This window comes from Leptodactylus fuscus, chromosome 1 (genome assembly GCF_031893055.1).
Source record: "Leptodactylus fuscus isolate aLepFus1 chromosome 1, aLepFus1.hap2, whole genome shotgun sequence".
NCBI lineage: Eukaryota > Metazoa > Chordata > Amphibia > Anura > Leptodactylidae > Leptodactylus > Leptodactylus fuscus.
Window position 1 is genome coordinate 305,945,378 of NC_134265.1, and position 21,066 is coordinate 305,966,443.

The 21,066-nt window shown below is 40.0% G+C and overlaps 1 protein-coding gene across 3 annotated transcripts in view; it reads left to right on the forward strand.

Annotated features, from left to right (window-relative positions):
• The window catches only part of MICU3 (mitochondrial calcium uptake family member 3), a 128,711-nt gene that overhangs the window by 34,622 nt on the left and 73,023 nt on the right, over window positions 1-21,066 (forward strand). For all 3 annotated transcript variants that reach the window (XM_075258738.1, XM_075258721.1, XM_075258730.1), the window contains exons 2-4: window positions 7,152-7,305; window positions 8,574-8,605; window positions 11,365-11,443. In XM_075258738.1, coding sequence (XP_075114839.1) covers window positions 7,152-7,305; window positions 8,574-8,605; window positions 11,365-11,443 — 265 coding nt within the window. The remainder of the gene's footprint in view (window positions 1-7,151; window positions 7,306-8,573; window positions 8,606-11,364; window positions 11,444-21,066) is intronic.

Here is a 21,066-nt window from a genome sequence, read left to right on the forward strand (position 1 = left end):
TGATCTCGAACTTTTTTGGCGGGATCGAGGTCAGAGGTTATCTCAAGATCGGTTCAACCCTATTCATTCAAAGATGGGATCCCGATCGGCAATCGAGCAAATTTCACGATCGAGATCGACTGTAAAATGATCGGAAATCAGATTTTAAAATCGATCCTGAAATCTCAAGATCGGTTCAACCCTAGTGAGCACTGAAGTCTCTTCGGTACTTGCCAAGCACAGTATTGTACTTTTGTTCAGGGAACGTGGAATTATCTTAAGGATAGGACATCAATTTAAATGTCATAAAAATAAATACCCTTTAATGATCATAATAGAGCCCTGTTTTAAGGGGTGGTCCATGATTTTTTCTTTTTTTTGTAGATTGTGAGCCCCACATAGCGCTCACAATGTACATTTTTTCCCTATCAGTATGTCTTTTTGGAATATGGGATGGAAATCCATGCAGACACAGGGAGAACATACAAACTCCTTGCAGATGGTTTGTCCTTGGCGCATGATTTTTTATTTATGACCTATCTTTAGGATAGCTTCCATTAGCTGAGCTGCAGTACTGACACCCAGTTACTATACAGGGCACCGAGCCAGTTGATTTTGGCTCCATGCACTTTATAGTGCACCGACCAGAGGCAACTCTGAATAGCTTTCAGTCGCCACAATCAAATATTTAAGGCCCATCCTAAGGATAATCCATAAATAAATCATGGACAACCACTTTAAGGGTCCATGGTACAACTACCTGGACCCTACATGCTTCTACTGTTCCATATTTAAACCACCCTAAAGATGCACTGTATGAATCATTAAGCTGTCTATATAACAATAATAATAATACATTTTATTTATATAGCACCAACATATTCTGCAGCACTGTACAATTTGTAGGGTTCAAGTACAGACAAAAAGATACATTACAAAGAAATAGTCACTTTACACAATAGGACTGGGTGCTCTGCTCGCAAGAGCTTACAATCTATGAGGTAGAGGGGGTAACACAAGAGGTAGCAGGGACATCAAAAGGTAGCAGGGGCGGCATCGGAGGTAGCATTGCTTATAGAGTGGTCAGACAATGCTGTAATAGAGGTTACTGTCATTACACAAACATAAAACTGTATGAGCCGTCACCGGTCATGTCATTTAACATGCAGATGGTGCCTGGACATATGAAGTTAGCCTGAAATGGCATCATATCGTGTTGGGTAATAAATATCTAAATATAGTTAGGTTATTGAATTCACAGATCACGTATGGCTGTTGATTATAATATAAGTAAATATCCCTATAAATTAGTTTCTGTCTGTCTGTCTGTTCTTTATACGTGACCAAACGACTGGACTGATCCTCACCAAATTTGGCTAGCAGGTACATCAGGTGTCCAAGAAGGTTTTGACTGGGTCTCTGCTCTCTAGGATGTTCCGTTCCTGAGATACAATATTCCCAAAGAATGACCTTCATTAGACAACAGCAGCCTTCAAGTCTTTCACTCATTTTCCAACTGCCATACACACGGTCACATGTCCTTTATCAGCCAAAAGAAGCTCACAGGCGCTTAGTCTCCACATGCACACAGTTTTATTCCAGGTTTCCAAAACAACCCAGCCATTTTTGTTCACTGCTGTAGGTTAGCTTTAAAAGAGCAAAGCACTGTGGATGACACTTACACAAGGTCACATACACACAGCTTTACTCTAGGTTTCCATAACAACCAATCGCAGGTTTTTCACACATATCCCAACTGAGATACACATGATCACATGACACTTATGGACCAATGGAAACTCTCAGGTTCTTCAGTCTTGACATACACACAGCTTTACACCAGGTTTCCATAGCAAGCAAGCTATTTAGAACCTCTACTAGTCAATAGTAGTTCGCAGGTCCTCAAATATTCAGTCGTATGATGTGTATCAGCTAATATAACTTCACATTTCATTTACCAGGTATCCATAACAACACAGCCATAAATAGACTGTACCTATGCTGGACTACCATACTAGATGTCAGCATTCTGATAAATTGAAACGCTTTTAAGGTACACTCAAACGGCATACAAAATAGACCAGTGCCAATTTTTATGGGACCACTATACAAACAAAAAATGATATATACCCATGCGAAGCCATGTCCTTCTGCTACATATATATATACAGTCCTATGAAAAAGTTTGGGCACCCCTATTAATCTTAATCATTTTTTGTTCTAAATATTTTGGTGTTTGCAACAGCCATTTCAGTTTGATATATCTAATAACTGATGGACACAGTAATATTTCAGGATTGAAATGAGGTTTATTGTACTAACAGAAAATGCGCAATATGCATTAAACCAAAATTTGACCGGTGCAAAAGTATGGGCACCCTTATCATTTTATTGATTTGAATTCCCCTAACTACTTTTTACTGACTTACTGAAGCACAAAATTGGTTTTGTAACCTCAGTGAGCTTTGAACTTCATAGCCAGATGTATCCAATCATAAGAAAAGGTATTTAAGGTGGCCAATTGCAAGTTGATCTCCTATTTGAATCTCCTCTGAAGAGTGGCATCATGGGCTACTCAAAACAACTCTCAAATGATCTGAAAACAAAGATTGTTCAACATAGTTGTTCAGTGGAAGGATACAAAAAGTTGTCTCAGAGATTTAACCTGTCAGTTTCCACTGTGAGGAACATAGTAAGGAAATGGAAGACCACAGGGACAGTTCTTGTTAAGCCCAGAAGTGGCAGGCCAAGAAAAATATCAGAAAGGCAGAGAAGAAGAATGGTGAGAACAGCCAAGGACAATCCACAGACCACCTCCAAAGAGCTGCAGCATCATCTTGCTGCAGATGGTGTCACTGTGCATCGGTCAACTATACAGCGCACTTTGCACAAATAGAAGCTGTATGGGAGAGTGATGAGAAAGAAGCCGTTTCTGCACGTACGCCACAAATAGAGTTGCCTGAGGTATGAAAAAGCACATTTGGACAAGGCAGCTTCATTTTGGAAACAAAAATTGAGTTGTTTGGTTATAAAAAAAGGCGTTATGCATGGCGTCCAAAAAGAAACAGCATTCCAAGAAAAACACATGCTACCCACTGTAAAATTTGGTGGAGGTTCCATCATGCTTTGGGGCTGTGTGGCCAATGCCGGCATCGGGAATCTTGTTAAAGTTGAGAGTCGCATGGATTCCACTCAGTATCAGCAGATTCTTGAGAATAATGTTCAAGAATCAGTGATGAAGTTGAAGTTACGCTGGGGATGGATATTTCAGCAAGACAATGATCCAAAACACCGCTCCAAATCCTCAGGCATTCATGCAGAGGAACAATTACAATGTTCTGGAATGGCCATCCCAGTCCCCAGACCTGAATATCATTGAACATCTGTGGGATGATTTGAAGCGGGCTGTCCATGCTCGGCGACCATCTAACTTAACTGAACTTGAATTGTTTGTCCAAAATACCTTTATCCAGGATCCAGGAACTGATTAAAAGCTACAGGAAGCGACTAGAGGCTGTTATCTTTGCAAAAGGAGGATGTACTAAATATTAATGTCACTTTTCTGTTGAGGTGCCCATACTTTTGCACCGGTCAAATTTTGGTTTAATGCATATTGCACATTTTCTGTTAGTACAATAAACCTCATTTCAATCCTGAAATATTACTGTGTCCATCAGTTATTAGATATATCAAACTGAAATGGCTGTTATAAACACCAAAATATTTAGAACTAAAAATGATTAAGATTAATAGGAGTGCCCAAACTTTTTCATAGGACTGTATATATATATATATATATATATATATATATTTATTCATATGTAGATGTTATAACATAAGTAATATACAGTATTATCGTCTGATGCTTCAATTGGGCGCATTTTCCTACATTGGGTGTCGGATAGAGGTAAGGATCACCATCATATTACAAAGTGAGGAGAATTCATTACCAGCCAAGCAATTACTGGTAATACACTTCCATCATATAGGCTCTGACCTCAAACCTTTCCCACCTTCCAACCCTAAGATGATCATTTGCAGGTATCTCTGGAACGATGAAAGACGGGGTATTGTGTAGGGCCTAGATAGCTGATATAATTGTTTCAGTTTACCTGTTTAGTATATTATCAGCTTGTAGGCATCGGTATCCTCTGTCAGCCAGTGAATCCCTTATCTGGCATTTAATCTTGTCTGTATGGGAAAACCAAATATTTTGCCCGCTGAGTGAAACTTTTGAATTACTGACCTAACGTAATGTGAGACAATGCCTTGGCGGTGAACCTTTTCTCTTCTTACCTATAGGATAATGAAGTAACATAACCGGTGAGCACCTAGAGTCAGGTAGATGGATGTGTCTCATTAGGTTTGCTTAGAATCCCCCATATCTAACACCATGGACTACTTTCAGTAACAACTGAGAAAGGTGCAAAATACCTTGTAGGGTTTGATCTCGTTGGACTAAAAGAAATAAACTATAATTTTCAAGGTCTCTCCATGTATTTATGGCATTCTTTAGAATTTTCGTGGAATTTACATGGAAGACAAAATAACATTACATTTTTTCTTACCAATACTGACATTAACATTGTAACGTATAGTCGCTGTGCAGTGCCCATAGATGATATCTGCAACATCATAGGTAAATCCATTTTGTCTCCAACCGATCTCGTATTTTGTTGATTTTTTTCCCTTTTATGACCATTGTCCTAATATTGGAAAGAATTGAAATTTTAGATTTTAACATTTCCATGTAAGACTCAATTTTGAAGAGTAAAATACAGCAAAAAACTTACTACTGATATATGTGAGCAATACAATACAGTGATACTATACATTATATTTGTAAGGAGGACGCAATTTTGTAACTTTGCTTGTATGAACACCGATTATTTCCTAGCGCTGCTACCACTTTGCAATATGCTACCCATATATATCCCGAGACAACCCTGTTAAAAGGGTATTCCCATTTCGTATTTATAGCTATATCTAGAGGGCTTTGCAATATCCATTCACTTTTATGGGACTTCCGAAAATAGTCCTGGCTCTACCCAGAGGTGGTACTCACAGAGGATCTTTTCCCACCTCTAACAAGTCCAACTCTTTGTATCTTTCAATAGGAGCTGGTCCAGTAATTTTGGCAAAGTTGTATTTTTTCCTGTTGTTCCTGAGCAATCATAATTATTCTGTCAGGTGGGTGGTCCTGGGCTGTCTGCTCCTGCTGAAGACCGCCCACCTGACAGCAGAGAGCAAAATTGTTCTGAAACTAATAAATATAATTGCTTGGGAACTGTGGAAGGTACTGAAAAAATCCCAATTGCGCCGAAATCAATGGAGCAGCTCCTATTGAAAGATCCAAAGAGGTGGACTTGGAAGAGGCCTTTTTTAAGTTGGCCATACAAGTTAGAAAGCAGGTGGATTTGGGCATTATTCATCAAATGTGTATGGCTAACTTTAGGCTGGGTTCTTGAATTTTTTTTTTTCATTTTTTGTGCTTTTTAACCTAAATAAGGGTGGAGACGATAATGATGAGATGTATCTATATTTGCTTTATACTTTTCATCCTTTAGGATCCACTTCTGGCTTTTGTTAAAAATAAAATCACCAAACTGCCCTGTGTGAACCTGACCTTACAGCTGTCATTATCGAAAGGAGGTTTTCCTCTCTATAGAGCGTGTGAACAGCGGCTTTAAAGAGATAGTGATCTGCCGCTGGACACTGACTGCAAACATCTTTTGAGCTTGTTCCCATTGTTCAATGTGTCCTCTCTAGCAACAAACTTCTTCTGTGCCGTACTTTGCGCTTGGCTTGTAAAGAAGCATGGACGGTAGTTCAAAGATCCTCTAATTGCCGCCTTTCATTCAATAGCTTCAGAATCAATTAGGTTACAAAACAAACTAAGTGATATATTTGTGAGGCCACTAAAGCAGGGATGACAGCCGGGCTGTTTGCTAAATTCTCAGCCCGGACAGCACTGTTCTGAGTGCTATCGAGAGTTCATCAAAAAGAAATGATACTCCCTAAAGAGTGTTTGGTTTCACCTAAATAAAATCTCGTTATTGTAATCATTACTCTACTTTCTTATATACTTTGTATTTCAGTTCTTCACCATCTACAAGATCTCTACTTGCTTTAAGTGTTAGGAAGCTTTAGGTTAGGGTTACACGGGATTTTTGGTTGCACAACCAAATATCGCCGTGCCACCTTTCAACTCTTTCACGTATGTTAGTGAATGGAGTTGCACTGCGATTCCGAGTGTGACATGACCGCAAATTCTAGCCGCAAAAAGATTGGACACTGTTAGATCTTTTTGAAACTGGAAGTTGAGTTGCAGCCGTGGCATCCTTGGGGTTGCAGTGCAACTCATAACATGAGTGAAAGAATGGCAGGGTGACACACTGGACTTTGGTAGCATGATGGTGGTCACCGCCAAAAATGATGATGTAACCCTAGCCTTATTGTTTCTGTTCTCTCAGCATGCTTTCCTAAAGCCATGAAGCTTGCAGAACTGGAAAAGAGGGTCTAGCACTGCTTGACTAGGTGTACTTACTTCTGATGAGTTTGGGAATACTGTGTGACAATCTTTTGGAGGTATTATGGCACCTCTATTATCAATGACCCAGCTTTTCCGGATATAATTACACGAAGGAACGCGATTACGGAGAAAAAAACTTGGTCAGGCATTTGATGTATATTTTTGAAGAAGCACTGAAAAAAACACTTAAAAAAACTGCTCGAAAATCTAATACCCATTGATCTCAATTGGAGATTCAAGAAGAATCTGCCTAAGGCTAAAGCCTGACGTTGCGAAAAAGCTGCTTATTTTATTGCAGATTTTGTTGTGTATTTTTGAGCCAAAGCCAGGAGTGGATTGAGCAGCAGGTGAAGTATAAGAGCTTCCTTTATATTTCCATTCCTTTTAGAGCCATTGTTTGCTTTGGCTAAAAAAAAAAAAAACGCAACAAAATCTGCATAAAAAAAAGCTGTGTTTCCCAACATATGGCCTTAGCCTAAAGAACAGACAGGACACTTCTGGGGGGGTTTTCTAGTTGAAAATGTCAAACAAAAGGAATCTATCTATTGCTCAAATTCCTCCATGTGAATCTACGCTTAAAAGATTTTTAAAAACTGAAAAAATCTATGTATTTTAATAAAATTGTTTTCTTTCATTTCAGAGCTCAGCGGAAAAAAATGAATTTGAGGATTTGGACATGTTTGCTAGCTCCCGAGAGCAGAGGTTTCGTGTTTTTGCATCTTTAGAATTTGAAGGGCAGCTGTACATGACGCCAAGGGATTTCTTAGAATCTGTCACTACAGATGAACCAAGGAGTAAGTAGTACTTATCGCTGACACAGTACATTATACTTTTAACACCAGTTGTGAAGATTTGAGGCAGGAAGGTTCACAGATTTCAGCAATATGTAGACTATGAACCCCTTGGGCCTTAAAACATCTTCCATACATGAAGAAATTCTGAAAAAAATATTTCACAGAAGCATGCTCAGTATCTCACCTCTGCCAGGTCAGTCCTCTCTGCGCCAAGCTGATGAGATGCATGAACATCAAAACAGCTGTCCGTGGCTGTGAGACTACCTGGTAAAATCCCAACATCATTGTAAACAAAGGCCTCTGAGAAGGTCGGCATGATGTTAAAGGGAGCGCCCTCTATTGGATGTCTTGACTGAGGCACTGGCTTCCTAATTACATCATGGAAGATAGACTTGCACATTCTCAGTGAGCGCCCTCTATTGGTGTGCATTCTTGAGGCACTGGCTTCCTAATTACATCATGGAAGTCAGATTTGCATATTCTTCCCATGTTCCTTTGCAGTGGAGTACTCATGGCTTAATAAGACTCCACACACCTAAATGGTGGTTCTCTCCCTATGGAGTGACAATATCCCCTCAACCCTATCTTAGAATAGGTCATCATTGTGTGATTGTTTTTGGTACACCTGAATCCCTTGGTCAACAAATGGAGAGGGCAGAGTACTAGCTGGAACAGCTAACTCACTGAAGAAGGTGTCTGCCATGCATGCGTCTGTGGCTGTTTTTGGTACTCTAAGCAAATGAGGCTGATCTGTAAGGGTTCTGTGGTACTTGACATAGACGAGAGTAGTGCTATGAAGTGAAGGTCCGCAGCATTCTTACATTAATATCCCATTATTAAGATGATCCATTATTAATAGATCCTGGAAAACACCTATGAGAGAAATCTAGCAATGATACATTTGGCTGAAACCTATGTGGAGTCTCACTAGCACTTACAGGAACTCCTAAGGGGCACAGTGGCTGCTCATAATTGGGGTCACTTAGAGGAATACCAGTGTACTATTACACTTGAGCAGAATTGGTTCATTTAATCATCATAGTCATCTCGTATTTATGTAGAATATATTGTGACTAGAGATGAGCGAGTACTGTTCGGATCAGCCGATCCGAACAGTACTCGCTCATCTCTAATTGTGACATTATCTGTAGCTGCCCACAGTCATACATTGGTGCCCAAAAGATCTTTGGTTACTAAGTCCCTTTTGGCTAGTAAGTATTTTATTACTAATATATTTCTTAAATTGTTTCTTTATTGATTTTTTTCAGACTCTAAGAAGTGGAAATCTCTGTCAAGACAAGTAAGTGTCTATAATATTCCCTGTCTGTACACTTTACAGACTTGTCATGGTTATGTATAATGTACTAGACTGTAGACTTCCTAGCATTATCTATCTATCTATCTATCTATCTATCTATCTATCTATCTATCTATCTATCTATCTATCTATCTATCATCTATCTATATCTATCTATCTCCTATCTATCTATCTATCTATCTATCTATCTATCTATCTATCTATCTATCTATCTCTCTGTCTATCTATCTATCATCTATCTATCTATCTCCTATGTATCTATCTATCTATCTATCTATCTATCTATCTTATCATCTATCTATATCTATCTATCTATCTCCTATCTATCTATCTATCTATCTATCTATCTATCTATCTATCTATCTATCTATCTCTCTGTCTATCTATCTATCTATCATCTATCTATCTCCTATGTATCTATCTATCTATCTATCTATCTATCTATCTATCTATCTATCTATGTATCTATCTATCATATATCTATTCTATCTATCTATGCTATCTATCTACAGTATCTATCTATCTATCTATCTATCTATCTATCTATCCATCTATCTCCTATCTATCTATCTATCTATCTATCTATCTATCTGTCTGTCATCTGTCTATCTATCTATCTATCTATCTATCTATCTATCTATCTATCTATCTGTTTATTTACAAATATAGAAAGAAATAGATGAACAGATATGTACACGAATATACCCAATAACATTATCTTTTAGTTCTGTAGAGCCATAAGGGTATGTTCACATCTGGCAGATTTATCACAGTTACTGAAAATTCTGCAACATGTACATATACCCTAAATGGGTGTATTCCTTTCTTAAAGGGGGTATCCAAATGCTGAAATTGGACCACCCCTTTCATACCCAGCTTTCCTATCCTTTGAATTTTTGCTATTGCATATAGATATTTGTAGGACAGGTTTTGCTCTACAATTATAGCAGCATTACATTTATCCATCCTTTCCTGGTATTTTTCGTGGCGGCTTAATGCATTTTAATGGAAATGTCAGATTTCTGCAATGAATTGTTAGAAATAAGACTTTATAATCCTGATTTAATTTCTTCAAACACCGAGAAGGGAACTGGTGAATAATTCAGTGTGATGCATTTTCATTTTTGTTTCGAGCATTGGCTCTAATGAATAATAAATATGCATCTGATAATACTGAAATATCTAGGAATGGTGGAAATCGCTTCTGGCCATTCGCTAAGGGAATAGACTGACAAATTGGAAAGAAGTGATGATGGGATTTGAGCCCTCTATCTACAGCGCATCTGTCCTCAGTTCTGTATATCAATAAGAAGAGTGTTCTCTGCGGGGCCGAGAAGAAAGACATGTGCGGAAGAAGTTATTCTTATTTTTTTCCACACTGTACTTATCTATTATAGTTGCAGTCAATATGAAACCAATTCTGAAGTATTCCAGACCAGGACTGTACTGCAGGAAGCGCCAATATTTCAGAAAAATGCTTTATTTTCTCTTTAAAAAATAAGCAGTATCTGTATCCTTTTTGGTCTTACTGTCACAAATGATTTTCATCTGTTGTAAGTTATATATATCTCTGGGAAAACACTGAGAAGCAGTTCCCACAGGGGTTGCCGAATTTTTCTACAATGTACTGTTTATTCTGCAGGATAAAGACTTAGACATTGTTCACATCTTTATTGTTTATATCCATGGTTCTGCTCCATGATAGCAGTGTTGGATCCATCACCTGACAGACAACAGTGATGCATACTTTATGACTGGGTACGGTTCAGTTATGGTGCCCGGCATTTTTCCAGACAATGTACCGGTATGCAAATTTTCCATCATTTTTTAGGGAGGCGTCTAATGGAGCCTCTGACACAGATGTGAATACAGGCATAGATGCTACAACCTACAATGCCCCTTATGATGATGCATTAAAATGTAAGCATACCTTTCTGGTTTTTTAGTAAGTTCATAGTGTAGGTGAAGGGAATATAGTTTTTTAAAGAAAAGTGCTTATTTCTTCACTTATTTACCTCCTTCTGCCATTGATCAAATCTGTACAATAGATGTCTATGGAGGTGAGGGGGGGAGATGAGAGATCCTCAATACAGAGAGACATCTATACTGTAAAGAGACAGTTCTTTTTCGCTACACAGCTGCGTTATCAGGAACTACTATCCTGACAGAAATGACTCCCTTAATGGTACATGGGAAGAATATGCAAATCTGTCTCCCAAGATGTAAACAGGGAGACAGTGCGTCTGTTATGCTGCCCTCTATAGCAAGCACCCTGAACAACATGCCCAACTTCCCAGAAGCGGTGCCGTCCATAGCTGAGAAACTGATTTGGTTATAACCTTGCATCATGCAGTAAAGGCTTCTGGGAAGTCGGGCATGTTGTTCAGGGTGCTTGCTATAGAGGGCAGCATAACAGAGGCACTGTCTCCCTGTTTACATCTTGGGAGACAGATTTGCATATTCTTCCCATGTTGCTTTGCAGTGGAGCAACTATGGCTGTATAAGTCTCCACACACCTGAGAAGGTGGTCTCTCCCTAAGGAAAGACGTTATCCCTTAATGGTGGAAATGGCCTCATATCTCTCTCTCGATCTTCTCCTCCCCTCTCCATAGACTGCATTGTAAACTGACACAGCTTGTGTTGAGTGAAATCACTCAGATAGGAGTTAAATATAGGAATAATAGCTACAAATACACCTAATGCATATGGCTTCAATAGTGTCAAATATTTCTATATTCCAGGACTTGAGTCAGCTGCTAATAGATACACCACCAGTATGGAAGGGTTCATCCAGATTTTTTAGAACTCTTGGAGATAAAGGTAAGTTTCCATAAGTGATATTACCATATTTGGGTTTTCAGGATTCACTAGATACTATATGATTAGAAGAACCATTATTGGGCCTCCTTTCATCCATTCTTTTCAGTTTTTATGACTTCATGGATTCACATAGCTTTCATTTATTGTGTTGAATTTCTACAACTACTTTGTCACATTTAAGAGGATGTCTGATCTGTTAGCAGCATGACATGGAGCAGAAGGAATGGAGCAGATTTATGTGCACAGCAAAACCTTTCAGAGACTATCATCCAACATTGAAAAGTGGTCAACTAGGGAGATGGTCTTCACGGAGAAGATGGCCAGCTTATGTAATGTACTGAAACTTCTCCAAAAGACCATCACTTTGAGAAGATCACCCCTTACCAAGACCACATTTTCGGTTTTCCATGTTAACCATCCTCTTTGAGAAGACCACCCCTAGAAAGTTACTTTTTAATGCAATTTTGGGTGGTCAACTCAAAGAGGTTTCATTGTATGTGTTGGAACTAAAAATCTACAGCAGGTAAGCTGGTCTAAATAAGGTAAGGTGGTCTTCCACAATGGTTGTCTTTTAGTAAAGTTTCACTGTAGTTATCTAGGAAAAATTTGATATAACTTGGATTTTATTCATTATAGAGTCCAGTGGGCAGTACATCCCTCTATCACTGTTTGTACAGTCTGTACTGAGCACACATTTCAATACAACTGAGGCCAAGGCCCCACGTTGTGGAAAAGCAGTATTTTTTCTTGTAGATTTTTTGAGCCAAAGCTAGAAGTAGTTTGAACAGAATGAAGATGTATAAGTACTTCCTAGATGTTTCCCATTCTTTCTGTAGCCACAAAAGCTGCTGCATTTTGGCAGTGTTAGGTCTTAGCCTAAGGAGGATTTTCAGATCCTAAAAATTTAAACCAGTCAAATTCCCCACTGTCAATACTGGGGTCCCCTGCAGGTCTTCTCACCGCAGTGATCCCTTTCATTCTGGTTGGTTATGGTTGATCACCGGTTCTACATGAAGTTTGTGTGAATTGTTCACAATACAACTTCACAATGGGAAGCAAAGTCACAACCACCTCAGAGAGTCTATATTTTGGACAGTTGAAGTTGCGATGACATTGCCCTGGCCGAAACTAATCTTGTTGCATTGATTTTAGAACATTTTATGTGTTTTATGCCTTAATACCAGCTGTACCAGGCATGTAGTGGAGATAGCAGCACAGTCCTCGGCTGTCCTTTGAAGTAGCTTGTTGTCAGCCCGGACGTTTAAAGTGCCGTTTTGTTTTCATAACAGTGAATTATCTACATAAGAGGAATGGGGAGAATACCTGTTATTATAGGATACAGTATTGTGTCATTTTATCCCTCTACACACCCAAAAATATGGCAGCTCTGACATGAATGGACTCTGATAGCCACCCCTTCATCCTGATCTCCAGATGTGTTAACAATCACTGCTGTTTCTAATCTGTCACTTACTGGCTCTCTGGTAAGAACCTTACATTGACTTCCAGTCAAACACCTGAGAAGATCCTTCTTTATCTTCATGCCAAAAACATGTTATTGCTTCCTTTGTTATTTTAGGATGTTTCTATTGATTGGGCTGTAAAACTCGCTACACACTCGGATCAGAACGCTGAGCTTGTTAGTTTTTGCTTTTCTATAGGAGACATATTATGATGCACAGAAGGCTTGTCTACACTGGCCCATATGGAAATGGCTGGGATTTATCTTATAGGTTTCAACAGTTCTGGTTTTATTTAATGAATATGTACATGTAGGATTTCAGGAGTATTTTATACAAGAGCACCATAAAGGAGTTTTATATAGATGGTTTTATCCTTAAGATAGGTCACCTATATGAAATCGGTGGCAGTCCAAGTACAAGTGTCCCTTCATTCAGCTATTATTTGAACGAACTCTATTATGGCCATATGGAGGACATTATAGAGAAGTACTGAATAGAATTGACAAGAATAAAGCACTTGTAGTGAGATAAAAAAAAACAAAACGTATTATTTCTGGTAGCCACTGTCTCAGCCTTGTTCTCGCTGAGCGTGAGAGTTCTTAAAATGTGCGGAGACCAGCTGTGTGGTATTATTACGCACATGTAAAATATGAGTCTAAAGCTGAGAGTGGTACCTAAACTGTGGAAAACATCTTGTGTGGTACCAGTACCAAAGAAACCCAAGCCAATGGACTACAATGACTACCGACCTGTAGCACTGACATCCCACTTGATGAAGGTCCTAGAGAGACTGGTCCTGACACACCTATGCCCCCTAGTGTGCTGCGCTCTGGACCCCCTCCAGTTTGCCTACCGGCCGGGCATTGGGGTAGATGACGCCATCATCCACCTTCTTCATAGAGCTCTCTCTCACCTGGAGAAACCCGGAAACACTGTGAGAATAATGTTGTTTGACTTCTTCAGTGTGTTCAACACCATTCAGCCAGGGCTACCGAGGGAGAAGCTGAACCTTGGTGGTGTGGACCATCACCTGTCCAACTGGATCCTAGACTACCTGACAACCCGCCCTCAGTATGTGAGAGCCCAGGACTGTGTGTCTGACACTGTGATCTGTAGTACGGGGGCACCACAAGGTACAGTTCTTGCCCCATTTCTCTTCACACTGTACACTGCTGACTTTAGTACAACTCATCCAGCTGTTACTTACAGAAGTACTCCGATGACTCTGCTATAGTAGGCCTTATCACTGATGGTGACGATAGGGAATACAGAGACTTTGTTGAATGGTGCCAGCAGAACCAGCTCAGGATTAATGCTGGGAAGATCAAGGAGATGGTGGTGGACTGTAGTAAACGGAGAAGTGCTCTGACCCTGGTGGAGATCCAAGGGACGGGCATTGAGATAGTCAGGACCTATACGTATCTGGGTGTGCTCCTCAACAATAAACTAGACTGGCTGATCACCTGGAGGCGCTGCACAGAAAGGGCCACAGCAGACTCTACCTGCTCAGGAGGCTGAGGGCCTTTGGAGTCCAGGGGCCACTTCTTAGGGCCTTTTTCAACTTTTTTTGGCTCATAGACCCTTCATAGACTGAATATAGTAGAATATCATTGAGTACTGATGTAAAGATTACATATTTGGGTTCATCGGCCTAGCAGTATGTGGAAGTAACCTGGCTATCTGGCGATCTCCTTGTAGACTCCATGTAGACTGTTCACAAGGGTTAATGTATGCTGTCTGCAGTGTGATATTACTTAGTTCCTCTATTGTGAGTCTGTGTTGTGTAATATGTGATGGTAGAAGCTCATCTAAAATAGTTAACATATTTCTATGGTTTCCATCAGCTACGTCCTGTCAGCAGACACTGAACTATTTACTGTAACCATACATTGTCTTTGTACTGGTATAGGAAACTCTCACCCATTCACCATATATAGTTCTAATAATATATGGGTAAGGAGATTCCTGTGTGCAGTGACACTTCTTTAAGACAGTCACCCAATATTACATTGAAAAGTGGTTTTCTCAAAGACGATGGGCACCCTCTATAACACGGTATATATTGTGAGACTCAAAATCTGTCACAGAAAATCTGGTATGGATAAGGGACGGTCTTCTTAAAGTGGTGGTCTATAGGGAAGCTTCTATTGTATATACAATACCTATATACATATATAGGATAAGAATAATGAATGTGTATGTAAACTTGCACAGGAAAGAAAGCTGTATGCCTAGAGCCATCTATTAGAGGATACTTACCCTGTATGTCAGTATCTGACCCTTTAACAGGTCTTGAAACATGATTCTTTGCTTACATCCTAGTCATCCTAGTCATTTTTTGTTGTGAGATAGCTACCCTGTAAAGTCAACTGATGGCACTATAATCACAGCTTTCTTTTATTTATCAGGAAAGGGATCAAATTTACATTTTCCTCAGAGGTTATTACATGGTCTATAAGGCTCCTTATACCCTACATGGCACTCTCCAAAAGGAGGATCATTACCCCCCATCTAAATCGGATCCCGAAATAAAATTTTGGGACTCTAGAGAAAGAGCGTACTGTAAAATAATACAAATTACAAAGATTACACCTTTACTGCCATGTTACTGTTCTGCTAGGACTTCCCCCATTTTGGTGAAAGGTACACATCTAGGAGCATAGGCCACTAAATGTTGATGGGGTTTCGAGCCATGTGTCCCCTTCTAAGTTTTCTTTCCATGGAGGTGCTCTTAACACATAGCTGGTGGCTGGGGTATTGCATGCAGAAACATACAGTGAAGTTAATGTAGCATTAGAAGGTTTGTTCAGGTTTATGATAGGCCATAAATATCTAAACGGTGGGGAACCACTACTGCCCCCGCCTCCCACCAGTAAGCTGTAGGGGGCAGCTTCCAATGCTCATACTATACACACCACAAAGCCTGGAAACAGTTGACTCAATGCCCTATATAGAGGCTGGGAGCTGGTACCCCAGCTCAGTTCCCATCGAAATTCAGAGCTATCTGTGTCTGACCCTGCATTGTGTACTGGTGTCTAAACAGATCACTGATTACTGTGAGGCTGAATGTTACCCCCACCCATCAAATTCTAAATCTTGGACTTCCCCTTTCAGCCAGTTCTGCAGCCCCTTCATTTTCCCTGAAGTTGGATACCCATTGTTTATAAAGTGATGGCATATCTTTTTCCATATTGTATGGGAGCTTGTAATACCTAAAAATTATTTCCTTGATTGTAGTACTCACAACCAAGTACTTCTTCTGTCACAACACAAGAAAATTTAATGAGTACATGTCACATCACAATCAGTCTTTACATGTCTGAGACTGGTGGAGAAATCTACCAGAAGATCCAGAATCTGACTGAGAAGACATGGTCTATGATTTAGTCATGGTGAGCTATACAGTATACAGTATATAGACAGTTCTACTCCAAGATAAGTCTTCTCTTTGGACTTAAATTCTTCTCATAGGTCGGACGTATCTGGTAATGTCCAAAGTTTATTGCTGAGGATCAAATTGTCTTTTTGGTGAGATCTAAAATATGGCTATGGATACATCTAGATAATAATAATAATAATAATAATAAATTTTATTTATAGAGCGCCAACATATTTCGCAGCGCTGTAAAATTTTTAGGGTTCAAATACAGACAGAAAGATACATTACAAAGAAAGTAATTTCACACACTGGGACTGAGGGCCCTGCTCACAAGAGCTTACAATCTATGAGGTAGAGGGGGTGACACAAGAGGTAGCAGGGGCAGCATTGCTTATACAGAGGTCAGACAATGTTGTACTAGAGGTTACTGTCATTACACAAACATAAAACTTTATGAGATGTCACCAGTCGTGTCCTTTAACATGTGGATGGAGCTTGGACCTATAAAGTTAGCCTGAAATGGCATCATATCATGTGGGGAAATGTGGGAGCGGGGACATACATCAACTTCTTCACTTGATTTTTTAGAGTAAGCTAGATCTCCTTTCTTTAATATTCTTAAAATGTATTACCTAGAGCAGTGATGGCAAACCTTTCAGAGACCGAGTGCCCGAACTGCAACCCAAAACCCACTAACTTATCACAAAGTGCCAACATGGCAATTTAACCTTAATACTGTACGGATCCACAAGCGTGGACATTTATGGACAGTCTGTAATAATATTACTTGTCTGCTATAAACAGATACTGTGTGATAAAAATAGTGAAGGGCCCCCACATAGTACAATCTTCCCCACAGTGACGCCCACACAGTACAATCTGCACCATAGTGGCCCCCACACAGTATAATGTACTCCACAGTGGCCCATACACAGTACAATCTTCTCCACAGTGGTCCATACACAGTACAATCTTCTCCACAGTGGTCCATACACAGTACAATTTGCTCCACACAGTACAATCTGCTGCAAAGTGTCCCCAACACAGTACAAAGTGTTCCACAGATGGGTGCCCATAGAGAGGGCTCTGAGTACCACCTCAGGCATGTGTGTCATAGGTTCACCATCACAGACCTAGACCAATGTGCAATGGCTTCAGTCCTTTTCCTGTGTACAATAGTATCATAACCTAATCCTAGAGATATGGGTTTTAGTTGAAACCATTGATTCAGGAGAGAACACAATGTGACTTGTTAGTGATGTCACGCTATGGGGCTTCCGCTCTCTACAATTGCTGTCCATGACTCATGTCCACAGTGTAAATCTGTGTAATTTAGCATTTCTGGAAAAAAAATTAAGAAATCCTTACATGTTTCAACCCAATTTAAGGTATTATCAGATCATGATAAATGACACCTCACCTGTGCCGGCGCATGTTGTAACCTGTGAAGACATCAGACAACTCTATGGTGCTGTCAGGTTAGAGTAACTTTTATTCTTATTCTAGTGTAAGGGAACACTTCAGGCCATAGAATAGTTTATGTCCTTTTACTAAACAGCTAAGCTAATAATAAGAATAATGATTGGTATTATGGGATAACATTTATTCAGCATTAATAAAGCATTTTCTATTTCCTATCTAAATTTTGAGAATTCAGAAGGTATTTCCTCCTTACTTCATGACTTCATGTTCTTAGTAGCTTCTATAATACGGGGCGGTAAGCTTCCTGATGGGTACATGCAATAAAAGCTGGACTGAGGTTTTGTTTTTAGAAATTTTGTCCTTATATCTCCTTCTTATGGTAACCTATAAACTTGTAGTAAAACATTTTCAGCAGATATCAATATCACATGTATGGTTATGCGGACCACCCACCAGTCTGATACTGATAACATATCTAGAGATATCCAAAATTAATTTGTTAAGGAATGACCATTGTAACTTGAAATTATTGTAACTTAAAACCATAACTCCGTGGAAAATTAGTAATTGGCTAGATTCTCACTCTTCCATAGAATCCACCAAAAATCAGTAGAGAGAAAAGCCCTCCTGGTTTCTGTTTCTGTTTTCCGTAAGTAAAGTACACCAAGACTTCTTTCTACTCTTTACTCCAACCTTCTGCACGAACTGGGCACGGAGTTTCCCTCATATGTTCAAAAATGGGAGGCAAAAATGTCCCTCACCCCTGGAGAAATATCCTCTGTCTTCAAGCGCTCCATGGGCCCGTCTAGATATATACGCTTGCAAGAGTTGAGCTTTGAATTGGTCACCAGATGGTATAGAACATCCATTGTAATCTATAAATTCTGTCCTGAGGCTTCCTCTTTGTGTTGGGTAGCACCCATGTCACCCTCTTTGCTCACACACAGCCTGCACGCCCATTCCCTCCTCTTGCTCACATACGGCGGAATCAGGGCCTGGGGACAGCGGGCAGAAGATAGACGTTTCTCCTGCCTGCTGTCACCATGCAAGTGCCAGGAGGCAGGGGCCCGGACAGCAGGTAGCTCCTGCTTGGGTAAAATAGTGAAGCCAGCAATTGCTGGCTTCACTACTGTTGAAAGATAGACTGTGAAGGAGGCAGCACCGGTTGCTGCAGTAAATAGGGCCCATTACCTGATGGATTTACTCCAGCAGGTAACGGCCTATTAAAAAAATAAAATTTGCAGTGGTAGCCACAGGGCCCCCTAGTTTCTCAGGCCCTGTGGCAGCCACTACTCCGGTAGGTACACCCATGAGCACCATCATATTCCGCAGCACTTCACAGACATTGTCAGTCACTGTCCCATATAGGGCTCACATTCTATATTCCCTATCAGCATGTCTTTGGAGTGTGGGAGGAAACCCAGCCAAACATGGGAAGAATATACAAACTCCTTGCAGATGTTGTCCTTGGCAGGATTTGACCAGGACTCCAGCGCTGCAAGGATTTAGTGCTGACCAATGATGAGCTGATCCCAGGTTTTCCTGCTACAGGGACCCTTAGTTATCAGTTGTAATCTGTTCTAGACCGCGCAGAACGTCTTCTTTTCTATTTTATAAGCTAATGTATACTTATATCCCAAATGCTGTATTCTCACCTTTACTTATGTGGAACCAAGTCCAATTGCAGGAATTTGCTGTCTGTGCAGCGCAGGTGATTAACACGCTTTACTTTATTTGGTGTATCCAGATTCCACTCATTTCAGATCTTTGAAGATGCGAACCCATGTGCAGCGCGTATTTAGGCGGTAGGGAGCTTTCTGTACTCTGGCCAAATACCTATGCTGGGATGAAACCTGTTAATCCTGGTGTTGAGTTTCAAACCACAGCAAGTCTCCACAGAATAGCAGAGGAGGCTCCCCCAAAACAAAGCGCCTTTAGAAAGGTATGAAAAAATGTTGACATTCCCCTTAGCCTCTTGGACACAGATAGACAGTTGTATGTGATTCCCCTGATTATCACAGACAGATTTAAGTCAAAGAGAGGCATTGTATTTCATTTCTTGAAACAAAACTTTTTTTTTTTTTTTTGTCCTTAAAACATTTTTTCTTCCTCTGGATTTTTAAGCCTTAACCAGACTCATCAAAGCGTAAAGCTATCCAATTCAGTACATGGTCCTGCCACTAAAGAAAGCAGTGCCATTATATTAAAGTAAGTGCAAGCTTTGTGTCATACTTAGAGATACTAATCACACTTTGGGATAAGCAAACTGGCTGGATGTTTTCACAACATTTTAATACATAAATGCTCTTGTCAGTCACTTGACAAGGAAAACTTTTCAAGCACGAGCATTATGTGCATTGCAGACATACTAGCCTTGTTATGGTCTGCTAGGGAGCTTTGGGCTTAGCACACTTCTTGGTGGTGGTATACCTTTGATCCGTGAAAGAAAGGTCTTTGCGCTTTCTCTATATTTTTACGAATTGCCCACACACAAAGAAGAAGCGCCATTGCTGAGAATGTACATTTTCACAATCCCTGCTTGCTGTCAAGTAAATGGGGTATAGCATTGTTGTATCTATCTAGGCATAGACAGGGGTTGTAGCTGTAAAATATTACAACCCCTCAGGACAGGAAAGAGATTGATTTGTACTACAGAAGATTGTCTAGACTAGATACATTGTAACAAATCCTTGACATGTAAAACTATCAGGTAGGGTTCACACTACCATTGATGCTCACTCAAAAAAACGGACACCTATCATAACGGACACAAATGGACAGTAACGGACGGCTATCTGTTTCTGTCCGTTATATGTCCATTGTCCATAGACCTCAATGTTAAAAAAAAAAAAGACACTTACTGTCCGATTATTCAAATGACCAGAGAAGTCCTGCATGTAGGATTTTTCTGTCCGCTTGAAAAAACGGACATGGGTGTAAACGGACACTAAAGGACACAAACGGACACTAAAGGACACAAGATAAAATCCAATTGAAATGAATGGAAATTGCAAACGGACCAGCTAGTGTCCGTTGCTAAAATCTTGTACGGACAATAGCCACGGACACTACTGAGCGGACACCAATGATAGTGTGAACGCCCCTTTAGGTCTGCAGGCAGGTAGTCTTGCATTCACTGTAGTAGTGTTGTACTCTGCCAGTCCCCCATAGAAACATGAACTTTAGTTGTGTGCTACCATTTTCATTAGTTGATGCAAATTTTTGAGACAGCTTAGATCCCACCAATGTTAAAGGGGTTATTCCATGAAACAAATCTATCCAGTATCTATAGGACAGAAGATAAATTGCCAATCACTTTAATGTGAGCAAATAGGAGCAGATACACGGCCATATCCATC